The sequence below is a fragment of the Lucilia sericata genome, unplaced genomic scaffold (genome assembly GCF_015586225.1).
Source record: "Lucilia sericata isolate MDLA Ls3-8-SP2 unplaced genomic scaffold, ASM1558622v1 Contig001409F_arrow, whole genome shotgun sequence".
In the NCBI taxonomy this organism is placed as follows: Eukaryota; Metazoa; Arthropoda; class Insecta; order Diptera; family Calliphoridae; genus Lucilia; species Lucilia sericata.
The window spans coordinates 71,080-89,177 of record NW_023995343.1 but is presented as its reverse complement, the minus strand read 5'-3'; the positions used below and the strand labels follow the sequence as shown (position 1 = coordinate 89,177).

General features: G+C 30.7%; 1 protein-coding gene and 1 long non-coding RNA gene across 7 annotated transcripts in view; both read left to right on the top strand.

The window, feature by feature from the left end:
* Nucleotides 1–14,545, top strand: part of LOC119611282 — a 28,220-nt gene extending 13,675 nt beyond the window's left edge. The window contains exon 2 of the long non-coding RNA XR_005232058.1: nt 14,480–14,545. This is a non-coding gene — a long non-coding RNA (uncharacterized LOC119611282). The remainder of the gene's footprint in view (nt 1–14,479) is intronic.
* LOC119611280 (probable phospholipid-transporting ATPase IM) overlaps nt 1–18,098 on the top strand; it is a 70,747-nt gene that overhangs the window by 31,208 nt on the left and 21,441 nt on the right. For 4 of the 6 annotated variants that reach the window (XM_037966809.1, XM_037966810.1, XM_037966811.1 and 1 more), the window contains exons 1-2: nt 14,735–15,887; nt 16,577–16,635. In XM_037966809.1, coding sequence (XP_037822737.1) covers nt 14,876–15,887; nt 16,577–16,635 — 1,071 coding nt within the window. In that variant the 5' untranslated portion in view covers nt 14,735–14,875. Of the gene's footprint in view, nt 1–14,734; nt 15,888–16,576; nt 16,636–18,098 lie in introns of those variants that run through there. The other 2 variants (XM_037966813.1, XM_037966812.1) reach the window with 1 other exon arrangement.

Here is an 18,098-nt window from a genome sequence, read left to right as displayed (position 1 = left end):
CTCTATAGACTAGACTATAGACTAGACTATAGACTATACTATAGACTAGACTATAGACTAGACTATAGACTAGACTATAGACTAGACTATAGACTAGACTATAGACTAGACTATAGACTATAGATTAGACTATAGACTAGACTATAGACGACTATAGACTAGACTATAGACTAGAGACTAGACTATAGACTAGACTATAGACTAGACTATAGACTAGACTATAGACTAGACTATAGACTAGACTAGATAGACTAGACTAGACTAGACTAGACTATAGACTAGACTATAGACTAGACTATAGACTAGACTATAGACTAGACTATAGACTAGACTATAGACTAGACTATACTAGACTATAGACTAGACTATAGACTAGACTATAGACTAGACTATAGACTAGACTATAGACTAGACTATAGACTAGACTATAGACTAGACTATAGACTAGACTATAGACTAGACTATAGACTAGACTATAGACTAGACTATAGACTAGACTATAGACTAGACTATAGACTAGACTATAGACTAGACTATAGACTAGACTATAGACTAGACTATAGACTAGACTATAGACTAGACTATAGACTAGACTATAGACTAGACTATAGACTAGACTATAGACTAGACTATAGACTAGACTATAGACTAGACTATAGACTAGACTATAGACTAGACTATAGACTAGACTATAGACTAGACTATAGACTAGACTATAGACTAGACTATAGACTAGACTATAGACTAGACTATAGACTAGACTATAGACTAGACTATAGAACTAGACTATAGACTAGTACTATAGACTAGACTATAGACTAGACTATAGACTAGACTATAGACTAGAACTAATAGACTAGACTATAGACTAGACTATAGACCTAGACTATAGACTAGACTATAGAATAGACTATAGACTAGACTATAGACTAGACTATAGGACTAAGACTATAGACTAGAACTATAGACTAGACTATAGAACCTAGACTATAGACTAGACTATAGACTAGACTATAGACTAGACTAGAGACATGGACTATAGACTAGACTATAGACTAAGCCTATAGCTAGACATAGACTAGACTATAGACTAACTATAGACTCGCATAGACTAGACTATAGACTAGACTATAGACTAGACTATAGACATAGACTAGACTATAGACTAGACTATAGACTAGACTATAGACTAGACTATAGACTAGACTATAGACTAGACTATAGACTAGACTATAGACTAGACTATAGACTAGACTATAGACTAGACTATAGACTAGACTATAGACTAGACTATAGACTAGACTATAGACTAAACTATAGACTAGACTATAGACTAGACTATAGACCAGACTATAGACCAGACTATAGACTAGACTATGGAATAAACTATAGACTAGGCTATATTTGTTAATGAATGAGGTTCCATTTCTAATATTTTTTTTACCTAAACGTAAACAATATTGAATTATAATAATGCATTAGCAAACAATAAACTTTTCTTTATAAGGTCTAGTATTATTAATAATTACCTATTAAGCCCCTATGTTCATGTCAAGGTTAAGCTAGAACTAAAAGCGAAATTACAATTCAATAAAACAGTCCGAAATCTACTACAGACACAAACGTTTTAATGGCCCTTGCAACCCTAATGTGTTGGAAGAATTCAAAATAGAAAAAAATACATTAAAAACGGAAAAGAAAAAAAACTAACAAAAAGTCGAGAAACAAAAAGCGGAAATACTAACAAACCCTTGTTATTTCGACGTATGCTAGACAAAATAAAATTATAAAAAAATAGTTGAAGAAAAAGTGGGGTTCAAAGTAAAATTTTGCACATTTCCATTTCTTTTATCTGGTTTGTTTTAATGTTGTTATTTTATGATCTTTGACTAGACGGCGATTTCATGTCAGTTGTTAATATATTTCCTATTAAAAATATTAAATGTTTTAAGTGGATGTTTAAGTGGGAAAAATTAAAAATTTCTAAAGTAGTTATAAAAAATATTTTGTAAGGTATTGAAGGTTTAAATTATCCACATCTTGCGTTATATACACATTTTTTTAGAAGATTATGAAATTTTCAAAACAAACATACCTTGAGAAACAAATTAAGCAGTACAGTGCACCGCAGTGTTCGAATTTATAACTTAAAGAAATCTCCTAGTGACTCGAAACACTTTGGTGATATGTTTTAGTTGCCGGATATTTTGTTTGATCTATTACTTTTCACACTGTATAAATACATAAATACGCAAAAAAAAAAAAAAACTCATCATATCCACCTCTCTCTTTTAATGTCATCCGCACACTAACAAGTGTAAATTTATGTACATTAATCTTTGTTTTTTTTTTTTGTTCTTTTGTTTTGTTCTGTAATTTTGTGTCATGTTGGTGCCATACCCATACTATGATGCAGTCAGTCAGGCTGCTTGGCAAACCGACTAGCTGACAGTCTGATTCGTAATAGTACGTGTAAATATTATTCTTAAGTTCAGAAATTATTTATGTAAACACTTGTAAATTACATGCACTTAGAGAAACAAAAAATATGTTTGCAGTAATCAATGTTTAATATTTACAAGAAAATTTTTTTAAATACTGTTCATTCAGCAGAAGACTATTATAATATGTATGGAATTGCCTAGTCAAGCGATAAGTTCATAAACTAGTCAAAGAAAGTGTCCATAGATTAATCCATTGACTTTTCGATAAACTAATAAACAGAATCATTCATTGACTTATTCATTTGTAAGAAAAGGCTTTTTTAAAGATTTGTCCGAAGACTAATTAATAGTCTAGTCCTAAGACTAGAAAAAATATACCAGTTAATAGACTAGTCCGTAAACTAGCCCATAAATGAATCTACTACAAAGTAGTCCATGCACTAGTCTATGGACTAGAGTCCATAGTGCTATAGTACATAGAGTAGATAATCGACTGGCCCATTAACTAGTTAATCGGTAGATTCGTCCACAGACTAGTCTGTATATTAGTCCCCAGACTGGTCAATAAATAAAACCTTAAACTGGTCAACAGATATACATATGTACATGTCCATGAACTAGGCAACGGATTAGCCAATGTAAATACTAGTCCTTAGTAGACAAAATATACTAGTAAACAGACTAGTCCGTAAACTAGATCATAATTTAGTCTACTAGTTAGTAGTCTATAGACTTGTCAATGGACTAGTCAATAGATTCGTCCATAGACTAGTCAGTATATTAGTCCACAGACTGGTCAATATTTTATACCATAGGCAGGTCAATAGATATACTAGTCTATGTACTACACAACGGATTAATCTATGGACATACTAGTCCTTAGGCCCTGTTGATTAGTTTGAGGATAAAACAGACAAGTGTATAGTCTAGTCCATAGACTGGTCTTTAAACGAGTCCTTAGGTCTTGTTGATAATTCAATGGGCAAGAGAATAGATTACTCCATAGATTAGTCAATGATCTTGTCTGTAGCCATTTCTAATCAATAGACTTAATCAACTGGCTAGTAAACTTGTCCTTAAACTAGTCCATAGAATAGTCTTTAAACTAGTCCATAGAATAGTCTTTAAACTAGTCCATTGACTAGCCCTTAGGTATTGTTTATTAGTCTATGGGCAAATGAATAGATCACTTTATAGACTGGTCAAAGGTCAAAGCCATGTCTGATCAATAAACTTAACACTGGACTAGTTCTTAGATTAATCCATAACTATTCAATAGACTCTCCAATATATTAGTATATTGATTAACCTATAGATTGGTGCATAGATGTTTCCATATATTAAATTAGATTAGTCCATGGACTAATTCACAGATGGACTAATTCACACTTGTCCATCGTCAATAGTCTAGTACTCATGCTATTCCATAGACTAGTCAATAGTTCATAGATAAGTCCACACACAGATAGACTGGTCCTTGCTAGTCCTTGGATTAATCCACAGACTGATCTTCTTTAGAGCAGTAAATGCACCAGTCAATAGACTAGTCCATTGCCGAGTCAATGGACTAGTCAATAAACAAGTTCATAGACGAATCCAGAGCCTATTCCATAAACTAGTCAGTGCCCCGGTTCATAGTCTTTTAAATAGAAGTCTTTAGACTTTTTTCTATTAATCATTTTCTAATGATTGCTGTAATCCAGGCTTACATTTTTATTACTTCAAATGTAATTGTAATTTAAGATTTACCAATTACAATTACTTGGAAGAAGAATTTACAATTACAATTACTTGTAACTGTGAATTTTATTTCTTATAATTACATGTAATGCCTAAATTACAATTACAAGTAATTATAATTGGTAAACTTCAATAAAAATTACAAGAAATTGTAATTGACAAAACTTCCATTACAATTACAAATAATTGTAATTGGTTATTGCATAATTACATGTAATTGTTATGAACCATGTAACGAAATAATGAATTACTTTAATCTTTACCCCTCAAAGCTTTTTGTAATCCAACCATATTTTTCTCTACGTGTATATTGCATGTTATACGAGTAATTTAACTAGTCGTCGGAAATAGTAGGAGTTTTTGTTATTTTTCTTATAGTTTTTTTTTCGTCTTCTTACTTTGCGTAAAGAGGATGAGCTAATCAGTTTTCTAACATACCCTGTTCTTAATTGGAATCTTAATATAATTATAATTTACATTACATATTGTTGACATATGATGATGTATAAAGGAAACTGAGTTGGTTTTAAGTAAACAGTTAGGAAATTCCAATACGTTATTTGAATATAGATATAATATTATTGAATGTGTGAAATGTAAATATTTAATTATTAAAATAAATTTCTTTTGTTTACAACTTTATTGTTAGATACGAATTTGTAAATATGTCAGATATCATTGCAAGTAGTAAACTGTTTTTATATTGCCATTTCTTAATGAAAGCTTTAGCAGCCTTTTAAGTATTTTTCTTAATAGTTTCTCTTCAATATCTATTTTCTTAATCAAAATCTTGCAAATTGTTTTCCAATTTATTTACTCTTTAATTTATACAAGTATCACTGGTTGGTTCAATGCATTTATAGTGCGTAGGAAAGTGAATCCCATGTTAGCTATTTGGCGTCAAAGAATTTCTTATACTTTTTAATGGAAAATCAATAAAATCGTTGCCATTTTCCCATTTTTCTTTTTATTGGTAATTTTACTTGGTGTTGTTGTTTACACTATCAGATTTTTTTGGCAGCTTAATTTGTGTTATAAATTTCTACGCATTTAGTTTTAAAAATTGTTAAAATATAAAAACCATTTAAAAAATTCATTAGAAAAGTTAGTTATGGCAAAACGACATGAAATTTAATCTTTAGTAACTTAAATTATGTGTTTTATTTGAAATTTATAAATTTTCGAAATTTTATCTTCTGCATGTCATGGTTAAGACTTTTTACTGTTTTTGTATAGATTGACTTAAACGTTAAAGGTTGCATGTTAAGAAGTTCTTAAATACCGTAAACGTTAGTGGAATTTCAATAAATAAAATTCTTTATTGGGTTCATTGAATGCCAAATAAAAAGTGTAAACAAATAAATCACAAACCAACAAAATCAGTTATTGACAATGCTATGGTAAAAAAATTAAAAAGAAAATCATTATGATTGACGAATTCTGTTTATTATAAAGTTTCATTAAACCTTTGTCTTGTAATAAGTATGAATCAAATATACATTTATTACAAGACAAACTGGTTATAAAAGAAAATTTAAAAAAAATAAGTAAACAAATTTTTTAAAAAATAATGGCGACTTTATTGAACATTTTTTCCAAACAGTTTAATTTTAAAAATTTTAGATTTAGAATCAAAAATTTCAAAAGCATAAATTTTGAAGCTAAAATGAAGCTGGAGAATGGACTCCCACCAAATAGATACAATAAGATGGGAGTTTAAAATTCGATTGTTTAGGGGCTAAGAATGGTAAAAACTGGTAAATTCGGTAACCTCATATAACCTCAACTAGAAAAGATACAATAATTGTTTAAAGCTTATCGTCGTTCTATTAAAAAATAAACGGATAGGTGTCTGTTACTTTTTTCAAATTCGGCCTCTTTAGAGAATATACGGGTATTTTGGTACTTTGGTATTTTTTTTGCACCCCATGTATCATTCAAACCAGTGAACATAGAAACAATTTTTATACCCTACATCACTTTAGTGGGGAGGGTATATTGGGTTTGTGCTGATGTTTGTAACATACAAAAATATTCGTGTATATCCATGTATCATTCAAACCAGTGAACATAGAAACAATTTTTACACCCTACACCACTTTAATGGGGAGAGTATATTGGGTTTGTGCTGATGTTTGTAACATAAAAAAATATTCGTCCTATACCCACCTTAAAGTATACCAATCGGCTTAGAATCGTTTTCTGAGTCGATTAAGCTATGTCCGTCTGTCCGTCCGTCTGGCTGGCTGGCTGTCCATGTAAACCTTGTGCGCAAGGTACAGGTCGCAATTTTCAAGATAATTGGATGAAATTTGGCACGCAAGTTTTATTTGACCTAAGGACGAAGCCTATTGAAAATGGTTAAAATCGGTCCATTATAGAACAGAACCCCCCGAAAAGGGCTTCTGAGCTCATAATTATGTTAAATATACAGATATATCGATAAAATGCGGCACAACTAAGTTTTATGGAAGTCTTGATGACCCTGCCAAATTTCATAAAGATCGGGCCTCATTTGACCCTAGCTCCCATACAAAGTCCCCTTCAGAAAATTACTTGAATGTCCCAAATTAACTTATAAACACAAATATCGCGATGAAATTCAACACAAAAAAATATTATGTAAATATAAATATATTCACAAAATTTTATCGGGCTTGGTCCATATTTGCCCCCAGCCCCCATATAAAGCCTCTTTCAGAAAATTAGTTTTTCATCCGTAAATTGCTTAAATGTATCGGAACAAGGGAATATTGAAGATAAATGCTTTATTATGAAAAATAAATCACATTTAATATTCATAACTGGTGTAGGGTATCATATGGTCGGCCACGCCCGACTATACTTTCTTACTTGTTTTTTTTTTTTTTGACTCCTTTATAACTTAACGAAAAAATAAAAATACGAATATAGTACTTTTTCAGTATTCGCACGTTTAAGGGGTGAAAATTGTACCTATTTTTGGTACTTTTTGCATAAAACATTGTTTCCTATGTATTAACACTTGTATATATTAATGATGGGCTCCGACAACGATATTACAACTTTTTGGAATAAAATGTTTACTACTTCAGTAGGGAGAAAAAAGTACCATAAGGGAAAAACGGGAAATTTAATTTCATTGAGCCAATTTTAATAAAATTGGAGAAATTTTTAGATTTAGTAACTTTAAATAGATACCTATGCTAATGAGGTGCTACTAGGATCTCCAGCATAAAAGATTATTTTTTGGTACTTTTTCGTTTCTTTAGCTGGTACTTTTTGAATATTCTATAATATTGAACCTATAAACATGAAATTAAGCATATAGAGCCCGGATTAAGCGAGAACTAATAAAAAGGGGACTTTTTGGTACTTTTTCGTACTTCAAAAAGTACTTTTATGAATTTTATATAATATTGAACCTAGAAACATTAAAATAAGCCTATTAAGCCCAGGGTAAATGAGAACATAAAAAATGGGATCTTTTTGGTACCTTTTTGGAAAGTTTCCCTTGTAGTTTAATTTTTTAGTGGAAAAGTCATGCTGACATGTATTTGTAAATAATAAAAGGAACTTTTCCATTATAATTCTAATATGATCTAAAGTGACAAGCAATATAAATACATACATATTTAATAATAAGTCTTTTGTATGTCAATCATTTTGTTTACAACATTTTTAGCATAAATACAATGCTGATTATTAACACACATACATACATAAGTATACCGACTTACGTACGTACATATGTATATATTTATTTGCATGACAACCTAGATCTATTCATACTTTATTAATAACAATACTCACAATCGCCAAAAAAGAGGCTTGTTTTGTCCCCCTCTTTTAACGACATTAATTAGTTCTAATAAATCAAACACATGTTATCACAAATTGCTAATTCACCGTAAAACAAAAAGGAAATCAAACAAAAACCAATAAAAAAACATACACACCCTTTTTTTCGTAACTTCTTTAGATATTTATTTTGCTTGATTTTTTTTTAATTTCAAATTAATGACCAGCAATTGATAAGATATCGTAAGTAATTTGTTGCCTCTATTTTTTAGATTTTTTTTGTGTTAATTACATTTTTAAATGTTTCAAATAAACAAAATAAAATTATTTGTTCATTTGGTATTTTATTTTTTTTTTTTTTAAAGTTTACTAGACGTAACCGTTTAAAAAAAGGGTAATAACCTTTTTCCTTTGGACTGTAAACTTTGACAGTTTTTTTTCCTACTGTTTTAGTTGGCATGTTTGTTTTATTGTTAATGAAAATTGATATTTTGGCTAAAAGCCAAAGGTATTGCAGTGGTAGTTTGTTCACTTTTTTTGTGTGTTACAAGCTACAACAACAAATTATAATAAAAACATTAATGTAAAATGTGAAAAAAATTCCTGGTTTTTTATTGTTTAACCCGACGTATGAGTAATATTTAATTATATTCTTATACAAACTATACGCCCTGTTAGTCACAATGTTGTATTGAGTGTAAAAGGATGAGTGTTTGATTACAGATTGCTTCAGGTGTGAAAAATTCTAACTTTAAACAAAAATAGTACTTTTTTAGGTTTTAAAGTACTAAACTAATTTTCCGCTTGACTATAGACTAGACTATAGACTATAGTCTAGACTGTAGACGCAACAATAGACTAGGCCATGGACTAGCCTATATACTAGACTATAGACTAAACCATAGGCTATAGACTAGACTAGACTAGACTATAGACTAGACTATAGACTAGACTATAGACTAGACTATAGACTAGACTATAGACTAGACTAGACTATAGACTAGACTAGACTATAGACTCGACTAGACTATAGACTAGACTATAGACGAGACTATAGACTAGACTAGACTATAGACTAGACTATAGACTAGACTAGACTATAGACTAGACTATAGACTAGACTATAGACTAGACTATAGACTAGACTATAGACTAGACTAGACTAGACTAGACTATAGACTAGACTATAGACTAGGCTAGACTAGACTATAGACTAGACTATAGACTAGACTATAGACTAGACTATAGACTAGACTATAGACTAGACTATAGACTAGACTATAGACTAGACTATAGACTAGACTATAGACTAGACTATAGACTAGACTATAGACTAGACTAGACTAGACTATAGACCACACTATAGACTAGACTATAGACTAGACTATAGACTAGACTATAGACTAGACTATAGACTAGACTATAGACTAGACTATAGACTAGACTATAGACTAGACTATAAACTAGACTATAGACTAGACTATAAACTAGACTATAGACTAGACTATAGACTAGACTATAGACTAGACTATAGACTAGACTATAGACTAGACTATAGACTAGACTATAGACTAGACTATAGACTAGACTATAGACTAGACTATAGACTAGACTATAGACTAGACTATAGACTATAGACTACAGACTATAGACTAGACTATAGACTAGACTATAGACTAGACTATAGACTAGACTATAGACTAGACTATAGACTAGACTATAGACTAGACTATAGACTAGACTAGACTAGACTATAGACTAGACTATAGACTATAGACTACAGACTAAAGACTAGACTATAGACTAGACTATAGACTAGACTATAGACTAGACTATAGACTAGACTATAGACTAGACTATAGACTAGACTATAGCCTAAAATATAGACTAAACTATACACTAGACTATAGACTAGACTATAGACTAGACTATAGACTAGACTATAGACTAGACTATAGACTAGACTATAGACTAGACTATAGACTAGATTAGACTATAGACTAGACTATAGACTAGACTAGACTATAGACTAGACTATAGACTAGACTATAGACTAGACTATAGACTAGACTATAGACTAGACTATAGACTAGACTATAGACTAGACTATGGACTAGACTATAGACTAGACTATAGACTAGACTATAGACTAGACTATAGACTAGACTATAGACTAGACTATAGACTAGACTATAGACTAGACTATAGACTAGACTATAGACTAGACTATAGACTAGGCTATAGACTAGACTATAGACTAGACTATAGATTAGACTATAGACTAGACTATAGACTAGACTATAGACTAGACTATAGACTAGACTATAGACTAGACTATAGACTAGACTATAGACTAGACTATAGACTAGACTAGACTATAGACTAGACTATAGACTAGACTATAGACTAGACTATAGACTAGACCAGCGGTTCCCACCGATTTTTACTTCGCGGACCCCTTGAAGAACTTATTTAATTTCGCGGACCCCCATACATATTTTGATATCTTATTGTTCTAAATAATTGTCCATCCGAAAATTGACCTAGTTCATTAATCCCTAGGTCTAATAAATGTAGAGATGTCATATTTCAGATAGGTTTTCAATTGCATGTTTTGAAGATGGAATGACTTCTTTGTTGATATGTTAACATGATGTTTAATTTTATGATCGTGAGATCTTTCATGTTCATTTTTCTTTAAGGTAGCGAAAAGGTTTCTTTATCAAATATTGTCACATGTGCTTAAGGAGTCACGTTTCAAAAATTTGTTGCGATTGCAAAGGGTGAACTGAGTAAGTGAGCTAAGTTTTCGGGAAAATAATATAAGAAAGTTGGACTTCTTCTATGTTGTTGCGGAATGCGTTATCCGCATAATATATGATTTGAACTCTTTGTTAAAGTACTGTGAATTTGGAACTTAAATTTTAATTTTAAAATACCAACGAATTATTTTACTTCATGGTTTTTGGCTACATATTTACGCGAAACGCTATGGATTTTCTGATGTTAATTTAATAATATGTATTGGTCGACAAAATCAAGTTAAAATCTGTGTATCACGTCGGATTGGAATATTTATAAAGAGATGCATAAAGAGTCACCTCTGTTTTGGAAATATATAATTTTAGTCCTTTCAAACGAGAACACTTTTGCTTACAATTTGATAAACTTAAATCTGTAATAAGCTTGTCTTTGAATTGAACTTCATACTCCGGAATACCAGTATCCCTAATTTAATTGTAAGGCAGAGTATTATTTGTCTGAAATAAAAACCATTATTTCAGTACGTATACAGGAAATACAAATTACAAATCACGCAATACTTTACTTTATAAAAGTTATACAACAATTTGTAGGGCCTAGCTTCTTCCTGATAAACAACCGAAAAAATAAAATTCAAAAAGTCAACAAAAAATTTGGGATTATTGCACAAAAATAGGAGATATTTGTACATACATATAAAAGCAGAATATTGTTTATTCATGGTTTTTTTCGTTCGTCTTCGCGGACCCCCTAGGATTTTACAACGGACCACTAGGGGTCCGCGGACCCCCATTTGGGAACCGTTGGACTAGACTATCTATGACTAGACTAGACTACTAGACTAGACTAGACTAGACTAGACTATAGACTAGACTATAGACTAGACTATAGACTAGACTATAGACTAGACTATAGACTAGACTATAGACTAGACTATAGACTAGACTATAGACTAGACTATAGACTAGACTATAGACTAGACTATAGACTAGACTATAGACTAGACTATAGACTAGACTATAGACTAGACTATAGACTAGACTATAGACTAGACTATAGACTAGACTATAGACTAGACTATAGACTAGACTATAGACTAGACTATAGACTAGACTATAGACTATAGACTACAGACTATAGACTAGACTATAGACTAGACTATAGACTAGACTATAGACTAGACTATAGACTAGACTATAGACTAGACTATAGACTAGACTATAGACTAGACTATAGCCTAAAATATAGACTAAACTATACACTAGACTATAGACTAGACTATAGACTAGACTATAGACTAGACTATAGACTAGACTATAGACTAGACTATAGACTAGACTATAGACTAGACTATAGACTAGACTATAGACTAGACTATAGACTAGACTATAGACTAGACTAGACTATAGACTAGACTATAGACTAGACTATAGACTAGACTATAGACTAGACTATAGACTAGACTATAGACTAGACTATAGACTAGACTATAGACTAGACTATAGACTAGACTATAGACTAGACTATAGACTAGACTATAGACTAGACTATAGACTAGACTATAGACTAGACTATAGACTAGACTATAGACTAGACTATAGACTAGACTATAGACTAGACTATAGACTAGACTATAGACTAGACTATAGACTAGACTATAGACTAGACTATAGACTAGACTATAGACTAGACTATAGACTAGACTATAGACTAGACTATAGACTAGACTATAGACTAGACTATAGACTAGACTATAGACTAGACTATAGACTAGACTATAGACTATAGACTAGACTATAGACTAGACTATAGACTAGACTATAGACTAGACTATAGACTAGACTATAGACTAGACTATAGACTAGACTATAGACTAGACTATAGACTAGACTATAGACTAGACTATAGACTAGACTATAGACTAGACTATAGACTAGACTATAGACTAGACTATAGACTAGACTATAGACTAGACTATAGACTAGACTATAGACTAGACTATAGACTAGACTATAGACTAGACTAGACTATAGACTAGACTATAGACTAGACTATAGACTAGACTATAGACTAGACTATAGACTAGACTATAGACTAGACTATAGACTAGACTATAGACTAAACTAGACTATAGACTAGACTATAGACTAGACTATAGACTAGACTATAGACTAGACTATAGACTAGACTATAGACTAGACTATAGACTAGACTATAGACTAGACTATAGACTAGACTATAGACTAGACTATAGACTAGACTATAGACTAGACTATAGACTAGACTATAGACTAGACTATAGACTAGACTATAGACTAGACTATAGACTAGACTATAGACTAGACTATAGACTAGACTATAGACTAGACTATAGACTAGACTATAGACTAGACTATAGACTAGACTATAGACTAGACTATAGACTAGACTATAGACTAGACTATAGACTAGACTATAGACTAGACTATAGACTAGACTATAGACTAGACTATAGACTAGACTATAGACTAGACTATAGACTAGACTATAGACTAGACTATAGACTAGACTATAGACTAGACTATAGACTAGACTATAGACTAGACTATAGACTAGACTATAGACTAGACTATAGACTAGACTATAGACTAGACTATAGACTAGACTATAGACTAGACTATAGACTAGACTATAGACTAGACTATAGACTAGACTATAGACTAGACTATAGACTAGACTATAGACTAGACTATAGACTAGACTATAGACTAAACTATAGACTAGATTATAGACTAGACTATAGACTAGACTATAGACTAGACTATAGACTAGACTATAGACTAGACTATAGACTAGACTATAGACTAGACTATAGACTAGACTATAGACTAGACTATAGACTAGACTATAGACTAGACTATAGACTAGACTAGACTATAGGACTAGACTATAGACTAGACATTAGGACACTAGCCTATAGACTAGACTATAGACTAGACTAAGAGACTAGACTAATAGACTAGACTATAGGACTAGACTATAGACTAGACTATAGACTAGACTATAGGACTAGACTATAGACTAGACTATAGACTAGACTATAGACTAGACTATAGACTACAGACTATGACTAGACTATAGACTAGACTATTTTGCCAACTTTTAATTAACTATTTGTTCAAAAATCATGCAAATTTCGCTAGCAAACGGAAAGTCGAACATTATTCGATTTGTTTCGAAATTACAAAGAATTTCCCTTTATTTGTGTCAAGTGTAATTGTTGCCTATTGCAATAAGAAAACGAAATAAGTAAAAATAAACAGTTCATAATTTAAATATAACTTGTTAATCACATAAATAGGCCTTATTCATCCACTAAATGACTAATAGTTTATCAGCTAAATTTCTCATTATAAATTATTTATTATAATAAATACAAATAAAAGGTAATTAAAAATAAATATTAGTTCTGTATAAAACTTTAAAGGCATAAAACAACTAAACAATACAGAATTTAAAAATAATTTTTTTTATAATAAAAAACAAATGTTTATGGATTTATTAAAAAAACAATAAAACTTTAAAAAATATTTCAAAGTAAACAATTTGGTGTTTTTCCTAACAAATAATTAAAATACAAAAGGTATGTCACTCATCAATCAACTCATTATAGTATGAGACCCGTTAAATAGAAAAATAGCAATAGCAACAGCAACAATAATTATAATTTTAAATAATTAAAAATTTTCTAATTTTTATTAAAATATCAAAAGTTTATCAATAAATAATTAAATTCAAACGCGTAATGTTGGAAACGAACGCTCTAACGCAAAAATAAACAAAAAAAAAAATAAAAAATTATAAATAAATTCTTAGTGTAATAGAAAATATGTACTTAAATATTTTCAAATAAACACAAAACTATTTTAAAATAGAAATGAATTAACAAAACAAGTTATTTGCATATTATTAAAACAAAAAAAAAAATGCAATCAATAAATTTTATAAAATAGAACGTTTTTTTATATTACAACAATTTGCTAAGAAAATATTTGAAAAAAAAAAATTAAACTAAAACCACAACAAAAAAAGCAATAAAAGAAAAGAAACAAATATTTATTTAAATGGTGTGATGAAATATTTATAAATTACATGGAAGTGTTGATGAAATGCCCAACGGAAATAAAAGGCGACCGGATACTTTGGAATTAGAAGTACTTCGAGCAGCAACACCTGCAAATGCAGAACAACGTTATGAAACCACTGATAGTGAACGTTTACGTAACACATGTCCTGAAACCTCCCTAACACCTTTGCAAATCCACTCTCAAAACGAGAGATCTTTACGAAGTGAACGGCGTCTAACAACACCACGAGAACGTTGGTTTCATTTTAGCAGCCTATTCGCCAGAAGGTCTAGAGATGGTAATACAACTACAACAACAACTACATTTGCTACTAGCACTGCCGATGTGGGTACGACGGCTACTTTAGCCCGACCCGAACCCTCGACCATAGATAATTCAACAACAACCATACTTACTTTATCACCCCAGAACAATGATCAGGAAAATTTGCCCGATGTGGCTGCTGTATTACCACGTAAAAATTCCAAAAGACGTTCACGTAATCGCTCACAATCCGGTAGTCTATATAGTCTAGCTACACTAGCCCAAACGGGCGAAATACAACTACATTCACGTAATGAAAAAGATCCGGAAGCTGAAGCTTTAGGCTCGTCATTATTGAAAAGAAAAATAGATTCTAAAGATAAAATACTGCTGACATCTATGGCTGCGGATGAATCAGCTCAAACCCAAATTGAATCAGAGGAAGTAACAGCCGAGGGTCTGAATAACTCTTCGAAATCTGGTTTACGCGCCAGTCTTATGTCGTATTTAAGTAAATTTACCGTATGGAAGAATAGTAACTGTAGAGGTCAGAGTAAGAGATCGTCACGTTCCAAACACTTTCCAAAATCTAGTGGTGGTGTTTATAACACTGGTCCCAGCAGTAGTTTGGGTCCACGCAAATCCGTTAATATAAGTACCGACTTTGAACAATTTCCTGCCGCTGATAACACCGACGAAAAACTGGGTGATCGTTTTGTCAATGCCAAAGAAATGGGCATACGACGTTTGTCACAAATACGACGGCGCAGAAGTTCCTATTATTTTTCAGGTATAATTTGTGTTAATGCATGTCTTTTTCTTGAAGTTTTTGAACTATTTCGAATATAAGTTTGAATTTTCGAAAATTTCAAAATTTTTAAATTTATGTTCGAATTTGAAGACATTTTAAAATGTTTTTAACTTCGAAATTTTTGAACATTTAGAAATTATTTCAGCTACTTTAAGAGGCTAAAACGTAACTATACTCTACATCGCCATAATGGGGACGATATTATGTGTTTGTGGTGATATTTGTAACGCCCTAAAATATTGTTCGTACAGCCAAGCTCGAATATAGGAGAAATCATCTCTTTACTTCTTTCTTTAGTTTTATCCTTTATTGTTTTTTTCTTAAAAGGAATCACAGGTGACACTTTTAGTCTTTTTAAGGGTTATTAATAACTTTATAAAATAACCAATTGTATTTGGCCAGTTTTTTTCTGTCATTTATCCTCTTAGAAAGCACACTTTTAAATCTTCAGCCAACACCGGGTTAAGTTTATATAATATTATTATGTTTCTTTTTTTGATAAATTCTAAATTTGTCTTTTCTAACTATTAAAGTGCTCACTCATGTCAAAATGTATGAAATTATTATATATCTACGTAAAACTACTTATTTAGTTTATTATACACTAAAAACATATTTATTTTTATACATTTTAAAGTTCATATTTATTTTTGTCTTCTTTTTTCCAGAAAATGAACGCAGAATACGTGCTAATGATAGAGAGTTCAACGCCCAGTTCAAATACGCTGTAAGTATATCAAAAGAAAAAATATCAAAAATATAAACGAAAGTTAGCAGGAAAATATTGATAATTTTACATACTTTACATACAAATACTTATTACAAGGAAATTTTTTCAAAAAATTCTATAATTAATTATTAAAATCGATAGACTCATTATTAGCTGTCTTTTAGTGTTTATGTTCAAATTTAACAGTTTAATTTGATAAATTAAGTAGATTTTTTAACTGGCTGTTTAACCTATTTTCCAAAAAAGGATATTCAAATAAAAAAAAAAAAAATATTTTAAACTTTTACAATACAATAAATATGTATGTCATCATATACATGTGTTTACTCTTTGTTAACATTTCTGCATTTGTCAATTTTTATATTTATTCTATATCTATTGTTATGCTGGAGGACATAAAATTATTATAACAAAAAAAGTAGGAAAGTATTTCTATAAATATTTCAAAAAGTACTAAGTAAGTACTAAAAGTATATTTATAGAAATGCTTAAAGGTTATTACATCAACACACACACTGAATTTTGCGTTTTATCCTTAATAAAAATGCTTGATATCACTTTTAGCTACTTTATTACACTTTTTTCCTCCTTCATCGGCTTATTTGTATAAAAACACACATTTATGTATTAGGGAGGTTTTAATTTTTTTTTAAATTTCGAAAATAGATAGATAGATAGATAGATAGATAGATAGATAGATAGATAGATAGATAGATAGATAGATAGATAGATAGATAGATAGATAGATAGATAGATAGATAGATAGATAGATAGATAGATAGATAGATAGATAGATAGATAGATAGATAGATAGATAGATAGATAGATAGATAGATAGATAGATAGATAGATAGATAGATAGATAGATAGATAGATAGATACCTTAATCGACCCCGCTATATATAAGGATCCAAAATATACAAACGAAATGCCAAACATCATTTTGGAAGGTCTAACGTTCGAAAAGTTGATTTATAGACCCATATTTTTTGATGTGTAAAGTCGAATTTTTATGAAAATTGAAATCACATGAATTTTCATTGCACTCTTCTTATTGTAAAAAAAATAAAAAAGGACACCCTAATATACATAAATATCATTTGCAATGAATTTTTTTAACATTACAATATTACATCATTAAATTGTGTGTATTCGCCCAAAATTCCCTACACGAAATTTTCACAATTGAAACGATTGACTAAAAGAGTGAGTAAGTGGATGTAGGATGGATGGTGTGGTGTGCCTCTGAGCGAATGCTTTATGTGCGTTTATATAAAACATATATTTGTAAGCAGTGCCTGCACTATAACAACAATATATAATTAGGTCAATAGGTTACATTAAGTTTTCAAAAATAAAGGAAGCAAGCTAAGAAAAAGAGGGCCAGGCAGGCAGCCAGGTTTGTCTGGCTGTGAGTAGAACTTTTAGGAACATGCATAAAAAACGGGGCGAACCTAACA